We start from the raw sequence: 24,744 nt of genomic DNA on the forward strand, positions 1-24,744 counted from the left end.
AAAGTAAGCTTCTTGGATGCAGCAGAAAGATGGATACTGCTTTCTTATCCAATTTGTTAGTCTATGTTTTTTAATTGGATAATTGAGAGTATTAATATTGACAGATATCAGTAAGCAATGTTTATTGATTCCTGTTAATTTTGTTATGGTGTGGATTTTTTCCCATTTTTGATTAACTGATCTTCAATAATTTATTTCTTATGTCTTCTTGGATGTAGATAATCTCATCAGAGTGAAGTTTTTCGTCTATAGAGATGTACTAATAGAAATTGCTTAAATTTGGTTTTTATAATGGAATGTTTTTCCTTCTCTGAAAATTATGATTGATCGTTTTGTTGGGTATAGTAGTCTTTTGGAGTTAGCAGAACATCTAGCTAGGCCCTTCTGGCTTTCAGAATCTCCATTGAGAAATCAAATATTATTCTTATGGGCCTGCCTTTAGACACAACTTGGTCTTTTCTCCTTGCAATTTTTAATATTCTTTCTTTGTTCTTTATATTTAGTGTTGGAATAATGATGTGTTATGGGGAATTTCATTTCTGTTCTTATTTCATTTCTGGTTATCAGCATTATGCATGCTTCTTGTACCTTAATAAGCACCCCTTTCATTTTTTTCTATGACTATTCACAATATTTTCTGTGCCTTTGGTCTGGGTCTCATATCCTTCCTCTTTCCCTGTCATTTGAAGGTTTGATCTTTCATAATGTCCATTTCCTGGATGTTTTGGGCCTGGATGTTTTTCATATTTAATTTTTGACTGATCTTTCCATTTCTTCTATCTTGTATTTATCACCCAAGCTTCTCTCCTTCTATGTCTTGTACACTACTTTTGATTCTTGCCTCTGAGGTTTTATATTTGACATCCTCAATTTTTCATTTCTAGTTTTGTTTCTGTTTGAATTTTTCATTAGTGATTTTATTCAAGTCTTGAATTGTTTTCATTAGCTCATTCAACTCTGTGTTTTCATAGAGTTCACTAAGAGATTTATTTATACCCTCATTAAAATCCTTGATTATATTCATAATTGTTATTTTGAAGTCCTTATCTTGTGCTTCAGCAATATTGTATTTCTCAGAATCTATTGTAATAGGGTTACTAGTTTCAGGTGGAGACACTATTGTCTTAACTGTTCATGCTTTTGTTTTTGCTCTGGGATCTAGGCATCTGGAACTATGATGTTTGAGATATTTCTTGGTATTCATATCTGGTCTTATTTTTGTTGGGTGAATGCCCATTCTTTGACATTTCAGGATGATAGGCAAATGTGTAGGCTGTGGGGGTCCCTGATAGAGAGTGCTTCTGTGGGTCAGCTAGTGAGGAAAGAAATGGAGATGGGGTAAGAGAAAAGGCTACAAGTAGAATGAATCAAGCAGAATATCAGGATCTCAAGGATCAAATGGAGCCTCTAGAACAAATAAGAAAAGAATGTAACAATTTTTCTAAATACAAGAAATATGGGGTATCTTTAAAAAAAAAACCCTCTTGAATTATAGGCATAGATGAAGGAAAAGAATCTCAAGCCAATGGGATAGACCAGATCTTCAACAAGACCACAGAAGAAACTATCCAAACTAAGGAAAGAACTCCCACATAAATATAAGAAGCATGCAGAACACTAAATAGACAAAACCTGAAAGAAAAGTACCACAACATGTCATAGTTAAAACAGTAAGACATAACAAAGAAAGTATATTGAAATCTGCAAGAGAAAAAAAAAGTCACATAAAGGTAAACCAACCAGAAAAATCAGCTCAGTGGGAGCTTTAGAACACAAGAAAATCCCTGAGCAATGTATTCCAAGTCCTAAAAGACAATGACAGTCAACCTAAAATAATATACCCAGGAAAACAATCTGCCATTTTTGAAGGAGAAAGAAAAAATTTCCATGGCATAAACAGCCTAAAAAAATGTATCCCCAACAAATCAAACCTAAGGAAAATTCAAGAGCATTATTTCAGGATGAAGAAAAGAATGAGCATAGCAGAGAGACTGTTGAAAGAATTAAGAAACCATAATTATTAAAACACAAAATAACAATGACAACAAAATAACAAATAGCACCAAAAAATCAACAGTATGATGACCCTAATTAATATTTACAAATTTCAATAATAACTTTAAATATCAATAGGCTTAATTCTCCCATCAAAAGACATAGGCTGGCTGAATGGATCAGAAAGCAAAATCCATCTATCTTCTGCCTCCAAGAAACATATCTTAGTTTTAAAGATAGGCATTGCCTTCGAGTAAAAGAATAAACAAAATCCTCCAGTCAAATGGAACCAGGAAGCAAGCAGATGTTGTTCTTCTTATATCTGGCAAAATAGACTTCAAATTAAAACTAAACAGAAGAGACAAAATAGTACATTTAATTCCAATTAAGGTACAGTTAATCAGGAAGATATTACTATCCTAAATATATATGCACCAAACTCAGGGGTGACCCAATTTCATAAAAAAAATCTACTACTTGATTTAAAGTCACAGATTAATATCAATCAAATAATACTCCACTTTTCCCAATAGGCAGGCCATCTGGACAAAACATAAAGAAGGAAGCATCAGAATGTATTGACATTATACATCAAAGGCACTTAACATATATCTACAGAATATTATATCCAAATTTAAACACCAAAGAATCACAGTCTACTCATGAGCACATGGAAGCTTTTCTAAAATAGAACATATCCGGGGACACAAAACAGACATTTACAAATTAAAAAGGTTGAACTCACTCCTTGTATCGTATTTGAGCACAATGCAGTAAAACTTTAAGATGACAGCCAAACCAAACCAACCAATAAACAAAACCTTCTAGTGCATACACAAATTCATGGAAATTAAACACTCATTGTAACAGGGCCCCAGACCTTAGTAGACCCCAAGACCTTAGCACAACTAACTCTATGGTGGAAGTACCTACCAGGCTAGAAAACTCAATAGTTGACAGCACCATCTGCTAAAACTAAAACAAAGACCTAATCCATCAAAATTCATAGTTATGGGAAAGTCTCTGAATGTATTAACTTTGCTTTTTTGGTTTCTGTAGTTCTGCTTCTGGCTAACTGTCTTTGTTTTTCATTACTAAATAATGAATGGGTCAAAGAAAAAAACAAGAAATAAAGAAAAAACTTCCTGGAACTAAATGAAAATAAAACCACAAAACAACACATCAAAACCTTTGCTGCACATTAAAAGCAGTTTTTTGAGGGAAATTTATACCTCTAAATTTCTACATTAAAAAAAATCAGAAAAAGCACAAATAAATGGCTAAATGATAAAACTTAAAATGTTGGAAAAGCAAGAACAAACCAAATTCAAACCCAGTCAATGGCAAGAAATAATAAAATTCAGAGAATAAACCAAGGAAATAGAAACAAAGAAAACAATAACAAGAATAAACAAATCTAAGAGTTGGTTCTTTGAAAAGATAAACAATAGTGACGGATGCTTGGCCCAACTAACCAGAAGAAAGAGAGGAACTAAATCAACAGAATCAGTAACAAACAGGGAAACATTACAACAGACACCAAAGAAAATTTGAATATTATAAGGGAATATTTAAAAAATCTGTACTCCATGAAGGCCAAAAAAGAAAAACAAACAAAAAAACAAAACAAAACAAAACAAAAAACCCCAAAAGAAATGGATGAACTTCTAAATTCAGCCAGACTACCAAAATTACACCTGGAGGTCATCAACAACAAACACATAACAAATGAGGTGTGAAATAGTAATAAAATCCTTTCAGCTAAAAAATAAGTCCCCAACCAGATGGATTTTCAGCAGCATTCTACAAATATCCAACGATCTATAGACAGTTCTTCTTAAATTTTTCAAAAATATAGAAATATAAGGAGCATGGCCAAACTCCTTCAATGAAGTTAGTATCACACAAATACCCAAATCAGATAAAGACACAACAAAAAAGAAAACCACAGGCCACAATGAACATAGACTCAAGTACACTCAGTAAAATACATGCAAACAGAATATAAATATGTATCAAAAAGATAACACACCATGATTATGTTAGCTTTCTCCTGAAATGCAGTGAAGGTTCAACATTTTGGTATATCGTGTTTTCATTTCCATTAATTCTAGTAAATATTCTATTTCTTCAGTGACCATTCATCGTTAAGTAGTCTGTTGTTCAACCTCAATGTGTATATTTTCTGTTTTCTATTGCTCTTGCTATATAATTTTGTTTCAGTGTGCTCAGCAATGATATAATGAGACAATATAATTTTCCTACATTTGTTGAGAGATACTTTGTGTCACAATATGTGGTCTATTTTAGACAAGGTTCCCTGAGCTTCTGATCATGTGTACTCTCTTGTTTGGAAGGACTGTTTTGTAGATATCTGTTAGGTCCATTTCTTCTATGATGTAAGTTGGTTCTATTATTTCTGTTAAAAGTTACCTACTATCAAGGTGTTGGGTTGATCCATTGCTTTTTTGTCTAGTGTCATTTACTTTATGACTCTGGATGCACTAGAGCTTAACACATATATGTTTTGGATTATAATGTCCTCTTGATGTCTTGTTCCCTTGATCAGTATGAAGTATCCTTCTTGATCTCTCTGATTAGTTTTTGTTTGAAGTCTGTTTTTTCAGCTATTATAACAGCAACTTCTGGTTGTTTCCTGGTTCCATTTGGTTGGAATAACTTTTCCCATTCTTTCACTGTAAGGTAACTTCTCTCCTTGGTGATAAGGTGTGTTTCCTAGAGGCAGCAAAATGATGGATATCATTTTCATCCAGTCAGTCTGTTTCTTTTGACTGGGTAGTTGAGATAACAACTGTTCAAAGTTATTTTTGAGAGATGTGCGTTGATTCTGGTGGTCATTGTATTGGTTTTATGGTGTTTGTTGTATTAGTCTCCCTTTGTTTAACCAGTGTCCTAACATTGTCATTTTTTCACTGTCAACTCTTGAATATACTTATTTATTTTCTTTAGTCCCAGGGGTTCCTTCCAGTATCTTCTGTGCAACCAGCTTACCCTGCTTTTATCATGGAAAGTTTTCTTTCTCCTCTTACTATAACAGAGGGTTTTGCTGTGTACAGAAACCTGGGCTGGTATGTGTGGTGTTTCAGAACTTGTATTACACTGGCCCAAGCCTTGCTGGCTTTTAAAGTCTCTGTTGAAAAATTGGCTGCTATTCTGACAAATCTGTACACAGTGTGTGTGTGTGTGTGTGTGTGTGTGTGTGTGTGTGTGTGTGTGTGTGTTTTGCAGAAGCCTACATAATGCAGGTCTGTGAAACTCAGACACAGATTTGAACAAAGCAGTCTGGCTGGACTCTGGTCAAAGGAGGGCAACAAGGGAATACCCTTTGGGCAGGGAGCAACCCTCTGCTTCCTGCTGTTTCTAGGCTGGCTTTGACTGGTGGTGCTTGCTTGTCCCATCACCTCTTCTGCATTTCCTCCTTGTTGCACTGGCCTACAGGCAGAGACTCTGCAGCTGGCCTCTAACTGGGGTAGCACTTACATAGGGGACCTATGCTGTTAAGAGACCCTCTCACAGGGGACTAGGTGTTCTACCCTTGTCCTGAACCAGGAGAAGTAACACAGTTCTACATTTACTGGGAGATGTGACTACATGGGAAACACGAATCTGAAAGCTCACAAAGCTCAGAATTTGGGGCACTGGGATACTGCGACAAGAGAACAATCCAGGGAGTTAGGAAACCCCTGATGCCACACACCAAGCATGTCTGTGAATTTCTGCAGTGCCCCCAGCTGGAAATCACGTTGACAGTCAGCACATCAATCACAAAAATGTAGTAAAAAAAACTTTGCAAAAAGATAAATGTCTATCAATATAGCATCTCTCATCCTAGTGAGCCAGCATCCCTATTTGAGATCCATCAGACAGCATTGGTCCAGTGGGCAGTGAATGACTCACTGCCTCAGCTAAGAGGTAAGAGAATGATAAGCAGGAGGGTGAACTGGTCAAGTGTCTCACTGTTGCCATCTGAGCTGCAGATCAGTGTCATGGACGGCAGCACAAGAAGGTACTCAAGGCCTTGCAAGATGCTTTGAGTATGATTAGAGAATCAGTGATACTCTTCTCCATTCTTCTGGGCCTCAGTCAGACCACACATGGATTAAAATAAAAGGACTGCTACCTAGCCTGTGGAAAGAATGCTCTCTTAAGGAGAGGGGCAAGGGGGCCAGGAGGCCAGGAGGCCAGGCCACCAATGGATGGGTGTGGGGCGTTTACCCACCACCCCCACAGTTCCCCAGAGTTTTCTTGAGTGCGAGCAGCAGGAAATACTAGATAGAAGGATTTATAGTGGAGAATCTTGCAGAGATAAACAGAAAATAAAGGATAGCCTCGAGAGGGCCTGGAACCTATTCCAATGGCCCCGACTGTCTCTGCCCCAGGGTTTTTATAGAGATGCCAAGGGGTGGAGCAAAAGACCTCCTCCCCCAGCACAGCCAAGTGCAGACCATCTCAGACACCTGCACTCAGGCCCGTGGTTCTGATCATCCTCTCTTCAGACCTGCTGGGTAAAGCCACAAGGAACCTGAGAATGGGCTCCCACAGATGGGGAAGTTGTGTGTGCAATGTTCTGTTCATCATAGACCAACCTAACAGAGCTGCTTCTGGTCACATCCAATCTCTCAGGAAAAACTGTTTTCCAAGTCACATGGTATTTATACCATGCTGCAATCATTTAAAAATGACCCTCCTTTATCCTACACATTTGAGTTTTCCTTCCTGGTCACTATTATTCCAAAACGCTATCATTTCTGACTGCCTTCTATCTTCCTCATGGCAATCCCTTCCTCTTTTTTCACCCCCATGAACCGCCTTGTCAATATACTCTTTCTTGGCTCAATGGATGTCACCAACTCTGCTACCACTGTGCACTTCCTATTCATGGCCCTTCCTGTTGGAGCTGTGGTACTACACTTCATTTTCTCAAATGAGCCTTCTCTTGTTTTTAAGTGTACTTATAGCATTTTGACTAGGTATGCATTAAACACAGAGTCAGTCAGGTAGTTTGTCATTTTTTACAAAAATGCTATTTTTTGCAATGTGGAAATATGTATATATGATCCTTTCTCTCTGTTTTTAGGAGAATGACATTTCCAGAGTGAGATCACATAGCTTCTGTCTTTCTATGATTGGCTTATTTCACGGCAGCTTTCTTGTGTTCTTTGGCCTCCACTGGTACTCTGCCCTCCTTCCCATTGGCCTCTCTTTTCTATGGGTTCTACCAGGTTCACTTCAAAACATGATGTCCATTGGGAAATAGCTTTAGCATCTGTGAACCCCAGTGGCTTCTTCTAACTGCACAAAGTCCAGTTAGCAATGTGCATTCATAATCAGGTCCTCCAGGAAAGTGTGTGGTCTTGGTTCTAATTGTCTCACTGCACTTGGTAGAGTGCTGAGAGCTTGCCATGTCCAGTGGCTGCGCAGTCTTTCAAAACTCATACTGGACTAGCATCCTGGGGAGGCAGGCTTTTAGGTCTTGAATATGCTATGTGATAGAGTCCTCAAGATAGGATCTGTACCGTGATAAAACAGCTACAAAGAAATTTCTTGTTCCTTCTACTCCTTGAAGTATAGCAAAAACACAGGCTTGGATGAAGGGGAAGCAAGCCCTTCCCAGGTAACATTCTGATGGCAACTGGACCTTGGCCTTCCCAGTCTCCAGAGTTGTGAGGAATGAATGTCTTAATATTTTCATAAACATTTAAAAATATAAATGTTGCTAGTGAACAATGTGACTAATGACAATCTAACAGCCCAAACAGATTCAGGGCGCACAAAGCATCTTTTAAGCAGTGTTTTAGACTCCTAGAAATTGTTTCCCTTATTTTTTTGCTATGTCCTCATTGGGCAGAAAGGATAAGAGCTCTCCCTGGTGCTCTTTATTAAAGACACTAATCCTCCTCCTCAAGGCTCCATCCTCACGATATAATCCCCTCCCAAAGGCCCCCCTAACATTATCCCTGATAAATTGGGAATTAGGTTTCCAAACATGAATGGGAGGAAGCATAATCATTCAGACCACAATGAAAGTCAAAATTAACTAGTGTGTCAGCATGATTACTTAACAAATCTAAACTTGACACACACATGTTAAGACTTCGGTATGTTTCTAGACCTCATGTATTTGGCTTTCTGAAATTGTGGAGCCACTCGGCCCTGCATATCTTGAATACAAGAGCAGGGTCAGGAATCCATACTTGGGATGCACTAAAAGCTCATAGCATGAGATGTGTAGCCCATTCCTTCGTGAAAGGAGCTTCTAGTTGTAAGTTTGTAACTCTCCAATTCTTATCTGATAATTTAAACTGATACTTAATGCACCATTCTAAGAAAACAATGAACAAAAGTATAAGGACCTTTCTTCTTCTTTTTCAAATAGTCTGGATTGGAACATGGCAGATGGGAGCCATGCCATTATCCCTAAGTAACTTCCTTACAGTCTAGGAAGCCTTTTCTATAAACTAGGACTAATCTCAACACTGACAGGAGAGGCAGCACTGATTGGTGGCTGGCTCCCTTCTGCTCTACATAAACCAGAGAAACCTGAGCATGTGGCTCTGCAGAAGAGAGACACACATTTGCATTCTTTTGTCTCCTAATAGCAAAGACTGTTGAATTGGGTAATTTAAACTCATTATGCTTGCACATTTAGCTTCTGCGTGTTCACATGCATAAGTAGTATAAGTGAACAAGTTGGCTAAGCATCTATTCTTTTTTAGCAAATCTAAAAGATAAAAGACAAATAAAAACACATTTAATTGAATAGCATTTCTTCTCTTAAAATAAATGTGTTCTGAACGCAAAGCTTATGAGCTGAGAAAGGGTAAGTTTTCTATAATTTTGTTGCTCTCAGTCAATTGTATATAAACATGTTATATGATGGTTTGCATAATGCAGTGGTGATAATATCAGATAATGTCAGTAAATAATCAACACTATAATCAAATCAAATTCATCTTCACAATATCAAGAATATTAAAGGGCACTGACAAGGCAATCTCCAATGTCTACTGAGGTCAGGAATTGCCCCTGCTCACTTTGCCCTATGTGCAATGTTCATATTATTTACTGTCCTGATGCAGGGTGAGCAGGCTCCATTAGGCATGTATGCATCTGTGAGTGTGGGAAGTGATTTCCCTGCCGTTGGTTGCCTGACAAGTATGAAATAATTTTAGTGATGAAAAAAATTAGGCTGTCAAATACTTTTCTTTATCCAAAATTGCCTTTGAGTAGTCTGTCCTGCACGTCATTGCCATTAAATCTGGGATCACAGTGGCCTGAAATCATCTAGCCAGTGACGAGAGCAGTCTCTCGGTGTGGCAAAAATAGTCTTTGTGTTTTGTTTTTGGTCAAATCAAAGCATAATCTTCATATATAAAGAGCAGTATAAATTTAAACTACAGTTAATGTTCTTCTAGAGATATGACCAATTACTGTTCCTTCAGGCATGGGATTCAGTAGTCTTAGATGACCTACCTGGGGAACTTCAGACTCAATGGCACCTCATCATAAACACTGGTGTTCACTGCCACTGGCAAGTGATTCTGAGAAATACTGGTGACAGCTCTTTATGTCATGCCTCCAAAGAAATGGACACCATAATTGCAATGTAGCACTTGACGGTAAAAGCTTAAAAAAAGATGAATGATTTCCTTCCACCCAATGTTTCATTTATCATACATACTTATCTCTCTTAACCAGGCCTCCTTTTGGAAGCATAGGGTAATCCATAATGAAACCATTTGGGTCAGAAAGATTCACTTCCAGGAATGGCAGAGAGCAGAGATCAGGCAACCATGACCATGATTATTGTCTGGACTCCCGTAAGAAATCACTCTTAGGGCACTGGAGGGGGACCCTGCACTGGAAATACTGAGAGGAGCTGACACAGGAAGGAGGCTGTAAGTCAATGCTGCAAGGCAGTCCAGGCAGAATTCCTTTGTCCTGCTGAAGAGTCTGTGCCATCAGAGCAGCCCAGCTGGAAGAGTCCCAGACAAAAGCTGGAAATGTGATGTACGTAGATGCACACAGACACCCCCAGACCTCCACCTCACCAAGACTCTGAAGCCAGGAAAGGCTTAGAGTGAAGCCTGAACCCTGCCAAGTAACTACGTACAAATATGTGTGTGTATGTGTATATGTGTGTGTGTGTGTATAATTTAAATATAGAACATATTTTCTTTTAATATAAAGGAAAAATATCATATTTACACATATAACTATCATAAATATCATATTTAGCTATCATAAATATCATATTTATATTGTAGTATACTATATGTTCAGTCTAGATTTCACAGCTTCTGCAACGTACCTGATAAGAGCGTGCATGCAGCCATTTCTATGTTTTTCCCCAAGGACAGGTTTCTGTTTCATCTTACATTAAGTGCTGTGAACTGGTGGAATTAGGAAGTACTTAAGTCACGGAAGGTAGGTCCTTGAAGAAATTGTGGAATCCACATATTTCCTTTTCTCTTCACTCTCTGTCTTATAATGTGATTGGTTTTTTCTGCCATGCATTACAGTAGGACGTGCCATCTTGCTACAGACCCAGGGAAAACAAATGGTCACACTACAACCTTGAAAATGTGATCCAAAATACACTTTTTGTGTGTTTATAAGTTGGTTATGTCAAATATTTTGTTATAATGACAGAAAGCTAAATAATAATAAAAAACTGGTGGTTTGTGTAAGGTATTCACCAATATAATTAAAGAAATAGTGAAAAATAATGAAATTAAGGAAATATATTCCAAGAATGGAACAAGATTAAAAACAGACTCAAATGAAATGAAGTTGCATGACTTACTTGCCAATGTCTTTGAAATAGGCCTTGTATTAAGATGTTCACCAAGGTCAGAGAAGTAGCACATATACCAAGTAACATTTCAACAGAGACAAAAAATACAAGTGTATTACACAGAAATAACGGAGCAGGAAAAGAACACCTGGACTGAAAAAGTAAATAAAGTGAACCAACCAACAGCAGACTAGATAAAGTACAAGAAATAACTGGTGAAGTTGAAGATACACCCTTGGAAATTGTTCCCCCAAAGGTGCAAAACCACAAAAGAATGAGAGAGAAAGACATTGAGGAGACTCATAAGACACCATCAAGTGGCCCAACATGTTGAAGCTTCAGAAGACAGAAGGGCCACTGGCATATCTAGATGAAGAGAAAGAGATGCCATAACAGACCCAGGAAGCCAAAAAGATGCTCCTGCCTCTCAAAAGACAAAGAAATTCACACCAAAACATATCATAAGTAATCTATCAAAAGCCAAAGGGCTTGAAAGCAGCAAGAACAAAGGTGACCTGAGTACACCCATGTCCAAATCTTTCATCCCATGGTGGGATGAATGGTGGCTGCATTGATTTTGGAAGCTTCAGCAGCCTGAATAATGTCACAGGTACTTGGCCAACGGGTAGAGTATTCAAAATTCAGTGCCTCCTACTTTTCAAAAAGGACAGTCTGTTTTTGAAAATGCAACCTTAAACCATCTGTTGCATGGGTCTGTAATGCCAGGGACTTTGAAAACTAAAGCAGGAGGGATACAGGATCAAGGGTAGCCTATACAGAGAGTTCATGCAGGGCAGCCTTAATGAGACTGTGTGTCAAAATGAAAAGGAAGAAGAAAGTGAGATTTACAGCCTATGGGAAAGTACTTTCCTAGCATCTTCAGGACACTAGGATGAAGAAAGAGATGAAACTGGAAGAGTGTCAGGTCAGATGAGCACAGATGGAAAAGAGGACAGGAAGTTCAGGTCAGCTCAGTTCCAACCTTCACACACAGGGAATGGGGCACCATTACATCTTTTGTCAGAGTGGCTGGAAACCAGGGATAGCCACCAGATTTGAGAAGTACATACCTAAGGCATTTTGATTTGACTAATTACTCAAGTAACACTGACTTATAATGTGAGTGTTCTGAATAGTTAGAGATTATGCACATGAAAGAGAAGATCACAACCCTTACCAAACAGTCTACAAGAGAGTTAGCATTGAAATGCAATAAAAAAAAAATCACTGACTGGGTACTTGAAACTGAGGACTGTAACCTGAGGCATGCAAACCACAGGGAAGAGAGGCTGCTAACAATGATATGAGGAAACACTTCCACTTCAGAAGTACACATTCTAGACTGTTCTGTGTTTTCACACATTACCAGCTTACCCTGATCTATGATGGATGCTCACAGTTCCATTTCTCATATAGACCACATGTGGAGAATAATAGACACCCAGAACCTCCAGATAAACTACATCCCACCACATGCAGTCACAGACTGAGCCAAGTTCTGAATGAATGGGGAGATAACCCCAAAGCACACCCACAACTCTTACAGGTGATAACGACTTACAACTGCCAAATTTCAGGGGACAAGCATGGGCATCCATCGGGAAGTCCTCAAGCTGCATTGGACACTCAGCAGAGATAGTCAGGCTGTAAAATAAAAAGATATGGTTAAATGGCCTGCTCTTCCTTTCATAAATCCATTTGTATTAAAAGTTTGACTCATATTTGTAGGAAATTACCTAACTGTTCCCACTCCATTACATGTTTGTGCTATGAATGTCGCTGGGAGTGAAGGGGTGAACCAAAGCACTCAGGAAACCAGTGGCCTGATGTGTATGCCTACACATACATCACTGCTCATAAAGCTATCTACAGTGCCTTTCCAATGATGAGTTACCACTTCCTACCCCTTGTTCATCATCATCTAACATGTGTTCTTTGACAACGCTAAAAAGACATTTATTTTCTTAAATAGTTTACACATTCAAAAAATACAAATGTAAGGCAAGTGTACAGTCAAATCTTTACCAGAACCTGAGTTTTTCATTGCTTAATGGGTCACAAAGGAACTTGTATTGCAGTAGCAATTTTCTGGTACAGCCTGATTATTACCCTTTTAATTCAAATCTAGTCTCCCATGTAAGAATGTCACTGACCACAATGCTGATGGCTGTGGCTGCTCCTGCCACAACAGGCATTGTGGGAATGCTCTGGCCACATTAACTTCCATCACTATGGTAGCATATGGAGGTCACCACAGCTACCATAGGATGTCACAGATGGAGCAAGGGCCAGAATGTAGAGTTACTCAGTGGCAGAGTCATGAGTGGAGCTCAAGCTGATGGCCTCTGCCTACAGAGAGGCTCCTAAAACATCTAGTACCTAACCTATGACTGCAGACTCTGCTCCGTAAGATGGTATACTTACAGTACTCCACAGTGTGTGGATGCTGGAGGACAAACATAGTGGAGTGGGCTCCCCAGAGGTTTATATGGTAGAAATCATTAGTGTGGTAGTATAGAGTTGATAGAGTCTTTAAGAAGGGAGACCCAGTGGATAATGATTATGTCGTGTAGGAAACCACTTTAAGAAAAATTAATTTAATTCTTGAACAGCTCCAGTAATTTCCTCGAGTAGATTGCTACAGAGTGCCAAGCTAGCCTTTGAATTCCTTTGGTTTCCCATCCCACCATTTTCTCCAACATATTTTCCTGCCACTGCTGTATCATCACCATGGAGACCTCACTAGAGAGCTGACGAAAATGTCCTAGGATTCTTCAGCTTCCACAGCAAGAGCTAAATAAATTTCTTTGTATATTACCTAGCATCAGGCATTTTGTTATACAATGAAAACAACAATACACATGCATTTATGTCTCTACAGGCAAAATTCTAAATTACACTAATAAGCTTATTTTCTGTTTCTTATGCTCTTTCTCATTATTTAAAATTAAATTAATTACATAAAATATTAAACATTTGACTTACTATGCATGTTATAATTCTGTTGTTAGAGCAGAAAATAAATAGCTTATTGCTGTCCATTGCTTGTTATATAAAGTAGAGAAGTTCATGCTCAGGGGATGCAAATGAAATGCAAAAACATGCATTTTTGCCTTTATCACTTCGTTTTGTTAAAACAGATTAGTCTGGTGTTTTAAATTGGTAGCATCAATCACAGGTGGTCACTGAAGCCTAAATAGCCAATTTAGCCATTCACTGGACAGGCAGGGTAAAAGCATACACCTGTCAGAAGAGAAAACTCTTTGACACTGTTCTGCAGGACAAATCCCAGGGAGAGAGTGAGTCACCAAGGGCCATGAGTACAGGGTGACCAAATATACTACCAGTTATCATTCTCAGGTTCAGATGTAGAGATGGCTTTGAAGATGACACTCTGCACGCACTCATAGAGCAGAGGATATACATAAAACCACAAAAGTTCAGAAGGTCTCATTCACTTAACATTTCATCTGGTATATGTCATCTGGAGTTTTTCCATGTGTGTACACATTGCTTTCTGATCTTGGTACAAAAATGCACCTTTCTACACACTTGAGCAGAACTATCTCCCACATCACTAATCCTTCTCACAGTCATGACTTTGAGAGACTTTTTTTATTTTTTGGTTTTTCGAGACAGGGTTTCTCTGTGTAGCTTTGCGCCTTTCCTGGAACTCACTCTGTAGACCAGGCTGGCCTCAAACTCACAGAGATCCGCTTGCCTCTGCCTCCCGAGTGTTGGGATTAAAGGCATGTGTCACCACTGCACAGCTGAGAGACTAATTTAAAAAAACAAACAAACATGTATTTAACATATGAGTGACTTGTCTTCAGGGACACTAGAATGAATCATATCAAATGATCATAAAGCTGCTGTCTGTGGCTGTTAGTAAACTTAGGAGATGTATCAGAGAAAGCAACAATGAAAAGAGAGACTCAGTATGGAACTAGAAGCCACAATAACAGCAGCAAGCAACATGTAACAGTGACCACAGAAAAGGAGAGGACTGTGGGAGTTTTGTGACTCTGGGCTTCCACTCTGCCAGGGACACTGGGAGCAGTGCGAGGGGAGAGGGTGGTTCAGGTGAGCCAGCTACAGCACAAAAGACTTCAACTAGCACACCTAGCTCTATGTCACCCTTTAACGACATGCATGACATGAATGACAACTTCACGGGCCCCCTTTCCCTTTCCACAAGGGCACATCTCTGGCCATTTACGTGTCAACCAGCTCTCTTAACTGGTTCCTACTCCAGCAAACACTCAGCTTCCCATTGGTGTGCAGGCTGCCTGGAAGCTGAGTCCTCAACTTAGTCATAGACATGGTGAATATTGAAGTCCCATTCCCCATTCTTCTGTTGTAGGGGAATTGCCCCCACTTTATCCCCAGGGTACTCTTGAGGACTGAGGCATAAGAGATATTAGATAGAAAGATACAGGGGAGAGAAACAGATAGAAACACAGGATAGCCTTGAGAGAGCCTGTATCAATATCCACCGGCCCCTCCTATATTTTCTAAAGGATCTTTTATAAGAATGCCAATGGGTGGAGCAAAAGACCTTCCGCTAGCACAGCCAAGTGCAGATCCTTCCAATTACCTGGTAACCATACACATAGTCAAGCAATTATCTAATGCAGCCATGCTGGGTAAAGCAAACTCAGATGTCACTAGGAAACCGTTGTGGGCCTCCACACTCTGTTCTGGTTTTGTTTTGTTCATATGGCCATGGTGGGTCTAGAACTTAGAATCTATGTAGTTTGGCTCCAAATGTCAAAATAGATCCCGTACAAAGAAGATTCCAAGCTTGGACACTCTGTCCATCCCTGGTATATTTCTTCTTTGTTGCTGGCCAATCTCAGAGGCATAAAGGAGGACCAGAGTGCTCTGGCTGCCTTTGTGGGGTCCACTGCAGATACTTGCACCCAAGAGCTGTCCACCTGCAGAAAATCACTGTACTAGCACAGTTTAAAGTAGATTTTTGGCAAGAGATGCTCAACAGGAATCTTCCTTTAGCATATTGTGAGAATGGAAATGTCACTTACATACTGCAGGGGGCAGAGGGAAATGAAAAATGTGTGCAGAGACCAGTAGACAGGATGTAGTTAGATATGATTTAAAGACTCTGTAAAAAATGGTTCTAGCAAACCTACATACAACAGTGGTTTGTATAATATAACTAGCATCTTAGTAATTACTCATACCTTATAATCAGTCTGAAGCCTCCGGACAGCTACTTTACCAGTAATGGTCTCTGCCTGCTAACAGATGGCAATTGTTCAAATGAATCCCTCAAGAACAAATGCAATAAATTTATATTTCTGCTATTTTTACACATTGAACAAATAGCCTGAGTTTTTCTGGATAGAGGTACTCTTCTTATCTGAGCTTGCGGACACAGAAGAGAATACACTGAAAGGTAACTAGCCTCCACATGGAGTTCAGCTCAGACCTTCTAATGGAGGGGCTGACTGTCATAGACCAAAGGAGCCAGCTAAGTGACCTATACAAAGCCTTAACGTTTTTAGCTATAGTAAATGAAACTCAGAGGGTTCAGAATCATGCCTCTAGCAGAAAATTGTTGAATTACTGGAAAATACAGGCACACGGTATTTGTTTTCCAAAGGTCCAATTTCTATTTTACTTCTAAATTCTGCTAAGGCAATTCAAGCATTAACAAATGGGGCATGATGTCTGCACAACAACTTAATTTTAAGAGAAGGAAAATAGCACTTTGCAAGTGAAGATCATTGTTCCCTATTGGTTTTTAATGTCACGATTGGGAGCTTAGGACCCCAAATTCACTAACTTGGGTTCCTGTTTGGCCAAAGGGTCTCTCACATGTGAAAGGTACTTTAGTCTAGGCAAAGGCACCCAGTCCCAGAGAGTAGCTTTTTTTTTTTTTTTTTTTTTTTTGAGACAGGGTTTCTCTGTGTAGTTTTGGTGCCTGTCCAGGATGTCGCTCTGTAGACTAGGCTTGCATAAAACTCACAGAGATCTGCCTGCCTCTGCCCCCGGAGTGCTGGGATTAAAGACGCGTGCCACCACCGCCCGGCCCCAGAGTAGCTTTATCATTAACTGTGCAATATTTGTAAAAATGCCTAACTTCTTTAGTCCAGTCTTCCCATTTGGAAAAGAAAGATAACAGTTGATTTTTATACTCTGAAAAACATAGGTATAAAACAAAGGGTTAAACAAGATAGGGACTTCAATGACAATCAGGTGACTGAAAATTGAAGACTTTCCTGTTTCCATGGAAATGCTGCAGCAGAAGATGTGCAGAGAAGAGGCAGGCAGCACTGGAAACATCAAGAAAATGCACAGCTCTCCCAAACCTAGGACTACTTGCCTCATATGACAGAAGGTTCGTTGCAGATGTAATTAACTTAAGGTTCTCAGGGTAGGGAGATCACCCTACATTGTCCAATTCGACCAGTCTCATCCCGTGGGTCCTTTCAGGTGGAATGAAAGAGTTGGAGTCTCAGGGGGAGATGCCGAGATAGAAGCAGATCTGAGTATGAGGCCAAGAGTTCAGAAATGTAGGGGTCTTTCGGGAACTAGATGAGACAAGATTCTCCTCTGGAGCTCCCAGAATCAATGCAACTGGCCAACACTTTGATTTTAGCCCCATGAGACTGTGGCTCCTGACCTCCTGAACTATAAGTCAATAGACTTTGTGTGTTTTAAGCAAATACATTTGTGATGATTTGTAGGAAACAGATACAAATTTGGTACCCAGAGAAGATGCATTACTTTAACAATGTCCTGGAAATATGGAAATGGCTTTAGTAATGGGCTGACAGGTTTCCTGGGATGAATAGACTATGAATAACTAATGACTCTGCAGTGGTGTGGTGGAATGAGAATAGTCCCCATAGGTTCATGTTTGAACACTTGATCCCCAGTTGGTGGAACTGTATAAGAAGGATGAGAGGGTATGGTCTTGCCAGAGGAGGTGTGTTATTAGGTGTGGGCTTTGCAGTTTCAATGGCCCATGCTATTCCCAGTTAGCTATCTCTGTCTCCTGTTAGTGAATCAGATGTAAGCTCTCAGCTACTGATCCAGAACCATGCCTGCCTGCCTGCTGTCATGATGGTCATGGTCTCACTTTTTGAAGCTGTAAGCCGCAAATAAGCTTTTATATGTTGCATTAGCCATGTAATTGAAAAGTAACTAAGACAAGTGGTGAGAAGCAGGTGGAGAACTGTCAATGGCCACTGTTGGTAGAAATAGTATAGCTAAGTGCCATTTGGCAAATTCTGAAGCAAATATAGAGCTACTGAAAACTGAGAAAGCAGATCCTGTTGTATGGTGGCAAAGCACACAGGTGAGTAGTATCTACAGTAACAGGGATGCAGAATTTGTACAGGATGTAGTAAGCTAAATAACACCTCCCAAGGTAATCCTTAATCCCTCTGCATGTAAATGTTCCCACTAGTAAGAGAATGTCTTTGTGGATGTGAATCGGCTGTCTTGAGATGGATAGGCCATCAAGGTGGACCCCAAGTCATCACAGGAGTTCTTGGGAGAGAGAGGAGAGAGATGAGACCATGCAGAAGAGCAAACGTGAAAATAGAAGAATGTGAGTCTCTACACTGTTAGCTTGAAGACTCAGGCAAGGACCCTGGGAAAGAAATGCAAAAGACATAGCTCTGAAAAATGATAGCAGTGCTTCTCTGAGCCTCCAGAGGGAGTATGGTCCTGTCAACATCTTCACTTCCTGTCAGTGAAACCAGTTTTTGATTTATGGTTTCTAAAACAGTAAGAAAATGAACTTGTACTGAGTTAAGTATCTAAGTTTGTGGCGTTTTGTTACAACATCACTGCATATGAGTACTGTGATGAAATTGGGTACTCATCATCTGGAAGAAGTTGCTTCATTTCTTTCTACTTCTCATTGTAAATCATGAGGAGAAAAGAGATGGAGGGAAAATTATTAACAATGAAGCTACATTTGATGACATTGACACTTTTAGCATGTCTCTGCTATAACTATTATATTCCTTACCAGGAACTAACAAGCTAAAAACTAAAGGTGTTGTGATTGGACACCCTTTGGCAAGAGCCTCCAAATGATCAGAATAAAGGAGTAGGGATCAGAGACCAATGACTTAGAACAAATGGGGGTACAAGATGGGGTATACAAATGGCTTCAGTGCTAAGCCTCCTAACCGTATGTTTCCACACAGAGCAGAGGGAGTATTTAAAGTATGAGGGACTTGGGCCTTTGACATAGGAATTGGATTATTTGGGTGGGTTCAGTGCCATCAATTACAAGTTTTCTCATAGGAAGGGGCTAAAGTATTATTGTCAGAAAGTGAGGCACAGTGATGCAAGCAGAGGTTGGAATGCACTAGAACCATATGTCAGGGCATGCATGAAGCCTAAATTGAAAAAAAAAATGTAGGGAAATACAAACAGAAAGCAAATTTGCCAAGTAGCCCGACATTGCCACTGGCAGCCTCACTTCTGACTCTGGCCTCCAGTGCTGTGAGGTCATAAGCTCATGTAAAAATATCACCAAGTTTGAGGTAACTTGTTAAAGCAGAATAGGGGGATACCAAAGTACTTGCCAGGGAACAAAACTTCAGTGATATTAGTGAAGGAATGGCCAGCTGAACTGTTAGGCAGCAGCCCCTGGTGTTCTTATGCTGGGAGCTCAAACATAGCACTCATGTGGAGCAAGCATTCTGGCCCAGAGTCCTCAGTACAATGGAGAACTCAGATCCTGGTAATAAGCAGACACCTTGAACAAGGTGTGTGGTCAGTGACTGACATGCATACCAGCAGCAACTGTGAAGGGGGCAGATGGCCCACCCATACAAATGCTACTGTGTCTCTCAAGGAATACAGGTGATATTTGGGGACATTTTAAATCTTCTCTGAATATCTAATGATTGCTGCCATGGAAAAGAAATTAGTTATTTTGCTAATAATAATCTTCTAGCCGTAGTAGTCCTTATAAAGATGAGCCAAATGTACAGATAACTTTTTAGGCACCAGGATGCTACCTGTCTGAACACTAGCAGGATTTGGAGATGCAGAAGATAGGATGTATCACACACACACAAGGCTTGAACATTCCAGGTAGCAGAATACATCTGGTCTCAGCTGGAAATGCTGGTGTGCGTGAACATGTCCCTCATGGAGTCCTGACGCCAGGACAAAGATTACCTTCCAGTTCTGGTACCTGGGGCCATCAGATCCACATGTCTCGACACGTGTATATTGGCTTTTATTACATCTTTCCCATGCATTGCCTCATTGTTATGGACAAAATGGATAGAAATGCAAAATTTTTCTCCTCCCAACTTTGGCCAAAATTCTAAACTTTTCCTTCAGATATCATGCTCTCTTAATGATGGAGTATATTCATTTTCAGAAGCAGACCAGGACAGATGCTGGTATCGCAACTCTCTCTCTCTCTCTCTCTCTCTCTCTCTCTCTCTCTCTCTCTTTGTGTGTGTGTGTGTGTGTGTGTGTGTGTGTGTGTGTGTGTATGTGTGTGTTTTCCAGAACCACACACCTTCCATGAGCCTGGCCTAATGCAAAATCAGGAGAAACTCAGTATCCTTGTACTGCTGCACTCAGAAGGAAGAAAACCCCAAAAAAACTCCTTAAAAAGCAGATAACACAAATGCACAGGTTTCTTCTGAACAAACCACCAATGCAGTGTGCTGTGGTCATTGGTTCTGCAAATATTCTTGGAAATGTAATTGTAGTTTATATTAGTGTGTTGGAGGTAGATGTCTTCAAAAGCTCAACAGCAATACAAAACTGAACTGTACTGCATATGAAGACTGGTAAGTCAGAAGTGTATGCTGAAGCCTGAAAGTCACAGCCAGCTGGCTCAGCTCCCCACTTGTCACATGAACTGTTCCTATTTAATGATTATTGGAGAGACACTGTAGCTCTGTTTGAGCTAGCCCAAAACTGCAGATCGAGGTCCTTCCAGAGGTCAGCCAATGTCATGTCCTCATTAACCAGATTCAGAACTAACCATGCCCCATCCACACTTGCAGAAGGGCAAGGGATCAGAACTAGAAGAGTAACATGCACACTAACCTACTTTACACACACTAAAATCTGAATTCATTGAAAAGCAAGTTTTGAAAAAAAAAAACTCTTCAATTGTTATTGGGAATTTAAAATTCTCCCATTTTTAAATTCTTACATTAAACAATTCATGCTTTCACTTGTACAATTGCAGAATTCTACCCTTTAAAAGTACAATATACAGACATGGTGGTACAAATGGGTAATTCCAACACTTTAGAGACTGAGGCAGGAGGGTTGGGAGGCCATTCCTACCCTGAGCTTAAACAGCAAGATCTTGTCTCAAAATCTCTCTTCTCCTCTCAAACACATACTATTGATATAGCATAACTTTAGGTCCCTTTTAGAGATGAATGACACAAACCCTACAACCTACTTCAAGCTTGAATTACAGAGTTCTTAGGCTGTTCTAAGGATAAGGGACTCACTTTGTATGCTTGTGCATAACAGGAATGTACGTGAGTCCAACCACCAGAATTACACTGAGCTAAAAATGCCCATGGAGCTGTGCAAAACTTATTTGTATTTTTGTTCCTCTTCAGCTGTTGGGGAGAAGATGTCAGCAATTCTTGTTTATGTTGGGAAAACCAGCATCCATGTCATCCTCTCAAAAAGCTGGTGTGGTGCTTAACCAAGGGGGACAGGATCACTGTAGGTCTATTTCAATTCATGACTTCCTTTTGTTAAAAAACATTCTCCAGAAGGCATTTTAATAATGAATGAAGGAGTAGAAATATTTAGTTTTATGTGTATTATACACCCAGCAATAAATATACCATAATAGATAAAATATGGGGAAATAAACAGAAGCATAAACAGTAAATAGTTATTGCAAAATAGACAGCACACAAATGTGCAAAAGAGCTCCTTTCTATAGGGCAAAATCAAAGTTCAGCTTAGGAAAGTGCGTCTCTCTAAGCACAGAGCACAGACAACCAAAAGCACCACCCAGAGGAGGGGTGAGATTCCATTACTCACAAATCTGGAGCCCAAATCCCTGTGGAAATTACAAAGCTTACTATTCAGAATGTTCAAAATGCCCCAATATGAAATGAAGAGTACTATGGATGACAAATAATAGTTGTCTTAAAACTCTAGGGAAGGAGCTGAAAATATGTCTCAGCAGTTAAGAGCATTTACTGTTCCTACAGAAGACCTGGGTTTAGTTCCCAAGCCACGTGGAGACTCACAACTACCTGACACCCTCTTCTGATCTCCTGCATACATGTGCACCATGCACTTATGTTCACTCCAGCATGCACACATACACATAAAATAAAAATTGAAAAAACTTTAGGGAAGAAGATGGCACCAACAAAGCCTGCACATTCAGGATTCCAACAGTCTGTCCATTCATAAAGACAAGGGCTTAGCAAAATTTACCAATATGATTTTCTAAAAAAAATTCTCTAATCTATTAAGAACACTACAACCCATGGTGAGATTGCTTAATGAATTAAAAAGGACTCAAACCTCAGTAAGCAAGACCTGTGGCCTCTAAACAGTTCCTGACCCCACCCTGTTCTTCAACTCTGCTATAGTAGCGGCCACATTCCTGGTGCAAATGACTGGTAACACCAACAATGTGTCCTGTATTCTCAAAGAATGTTGGTGCCATGCTTTGCTCTGTTAAAGGCTTCCTGGGTGACTAGTTCAAGAGGTGCCTTTGTTTTATCTGCCCTAGAGATACCCTAAGCTGAGGCATTTTCCTGGGCAGTGCTTATTTATTTGCACATGTTTGACCCAGGCACAGGAGCTAGGGTGAGTGGGCAGTCAGCAGACAAACAGAAAACTTGGAAAGTAGACGAAGGCAAAGATCTCTAAGAGGCAAGGCCTATAGAGTTCCCCAATATTCTGGAACTTACGGGACATCATGCATGTCAAGGACTAGACACAAGTAAAGGAGGAAGGCAAGAAAACAGTCATCCAAGATGTATAAAGAATTCACAGCTCAACATTGAATAAAATTAATTTTAAAATGAATTAAAAGAGCTTTCAATATACCTCACAAAAAACTACCATGGTGTCAAATAAGCATAAGATGCTCCCAATGACATCTCATTGTGGAAAAGCAAAGTAAAACAATGAGATAACATTGCAGTTACTAAGATGACTAGAATCCACAGTATCTGTGGTATCAAATGCTGGGCAGGATCTGAGGAAGTAGGAGCTCTCATTCATCAATGCTGTGTACACAAAATGCTCCCAACTGTTTCAAAGACAGCTTGGCATCATTTACAGAACTAAACAAACTTACCATATGACCCAGAATTGAACTACTTGGTCTTTATCTGAAAATTCATGTCTATACAAATATCCCCAGGAACATTTACAGATGTACTCCTAATCACCATAAACTAATTGCTAATTGGAAGCAACAAAGATATCCTTCCATATGTGAATAGTTAAACTTTACCCAGACATCATGGTGGAATATAATTCAGTGCTATAAAGAAATGAGCTTTCTGCCTGGCGGTGTTGGTGCACGCCTTTAATTCCAGCACTCGGGAGGCAGAGCCAGGCGGATCTCTGAGTTCGAGGCCAGCCTGGGCTACCAAGTGAGTTCCAGGAAAGGCGCAAAGCTACACAGAGAAACCTTGTCTCGAAAAACAAACAAACAAACAAAAAAAAAAACAAAAAAAAAAGAAAGAAAGAAAGAAAGAAATGAGCTTTCAATATATACATGGTAAAAACTCAAGTTCACATTGCTAAGTAGAATAAGCCAGTTGCAAAGCCTATATCCATAAGTTCCAACTGCTTGGCACTCTCAGAAAAGACAAATATCCATGTTTTATGATTCAAATGTGTGGTATCTTCAGCAATAGAACATTGAGAAAGAAAAGGAATCACCTGTCTTACCCAGATGTGAACCCTGTGAGCTAAAGTAACAACTAACCATTGCACCCATACCCACTGGTGCAATGATAGCACAAATGTCATAGTAGTAACCAACCATTCTCTGATTGGAGCCCATACCTGGCACTGTTGGTGGGGCCAAGAACTTGTGCCTAGTCAGGTCATAGGCCTAGGATATAATCTACTCCTATTATTTTGCTAAGTGGACACATTATTAAACTGACTCCTACTGACTTACTTACTGCTCTATCAATAGATTAGTGCATCTTTCAACCCTCATAAGAGAAGTTTCCAGTGCAGTAGCTGACAAGGAGTACAGAGACCCATAACTGGGTTAAGTACAGAGAACGAGAAACTGCAGAATGCTCAGCCCTAAATGAGGTATCTATATCATACACACCCTTCTCAAGGCTCAGAAATAATCACAGAAGAGGAAATGGATCATAAGAGCCAGGGGCAGTGGGTGAGTACAAGGAAAATTTTTCCTTGACAGAACAGGGCAGTTGACTATATGAACTCACATCAGTTATGACAGCATCCATGAGACCTGCACAAGCCCAAGCCAGAGAAAATCCATGGAATGGAAAGGAGGCATCAAGTCCTACCCTTAGCTCACTATTAGTAACTTATCGATGCTGGCATTGGAAGAACTAGTTTTCATAAGTTTGTGAGTCCTGTAGATCCACCATGCTACAGTGAGTAGTAGCACAAATCGGGCTTGATGAGGTTTGGTTTTTCTGGTTGTTTTTTGTTTTGTGTTTGTGTGTGTCTCTGTGTGTGTGTGTCTGTGTGTGTGTGTGTGTGTGTGTGTGTGTGTGCGCTGACACAAAATCAGGTGAACATGGAAGGGGAGCTGGATCTAGGAAGAGTTGGGGGAGGAGGTGAATAGGGTCAAAATACAATGTAAGAATTCTCCCAGAAAATATTTTAAAAGAAAAGAAAAAGCAAATTTAAGGAGACAATAAAAGGAGAAGCAATTGCCAGACAGTGATGGCACACACCTTTAATCCCAGCACTCGGGA

General features: G+C 39.8%; 1 protein-coding gene across 7 annotated transcripts in view; it reads right to left on the reverse strand.

Moving 5' to 3' along the window:
* Positions 1 to 24,744, reverse strand: part of Gabra5 (gamma-aminobutyric acid type A receptor subunit alpha5) — a 99,811-nt gene that overhangs the window by 32,382 nt on the left and 42,685 nt on the right. For all 7 annotated transcript variants that reach the window (XM_028894673.2, XM_028894670.2, XM_028894671.2 and 4 more), the window contains one exon: positions 12,375 to 12,457. In XM_028894673.2, coding sequence (XP_028750506.1) covers positions 12,375 to 12,457 — 83 coding nt within the window. The remainder of the gene's footprint in view (positions 1 to 12,374; positions 12,458 to 24,744) is intronic.

This window comes from Peromyscus leucopus, chromosome 1 (genome assembly GCF_004664715.2).
Source record: "Peromyscus leucopus breed LL Stock chromosome 1, UCI_PerLeu_2.1, whole genome shotgun sequence".
NCBI lineage: Eukaryota > Metazoa > Chordata > Mammalia > Rodentia > Cricetidae > Peromyscus > Peromyscus leucopus.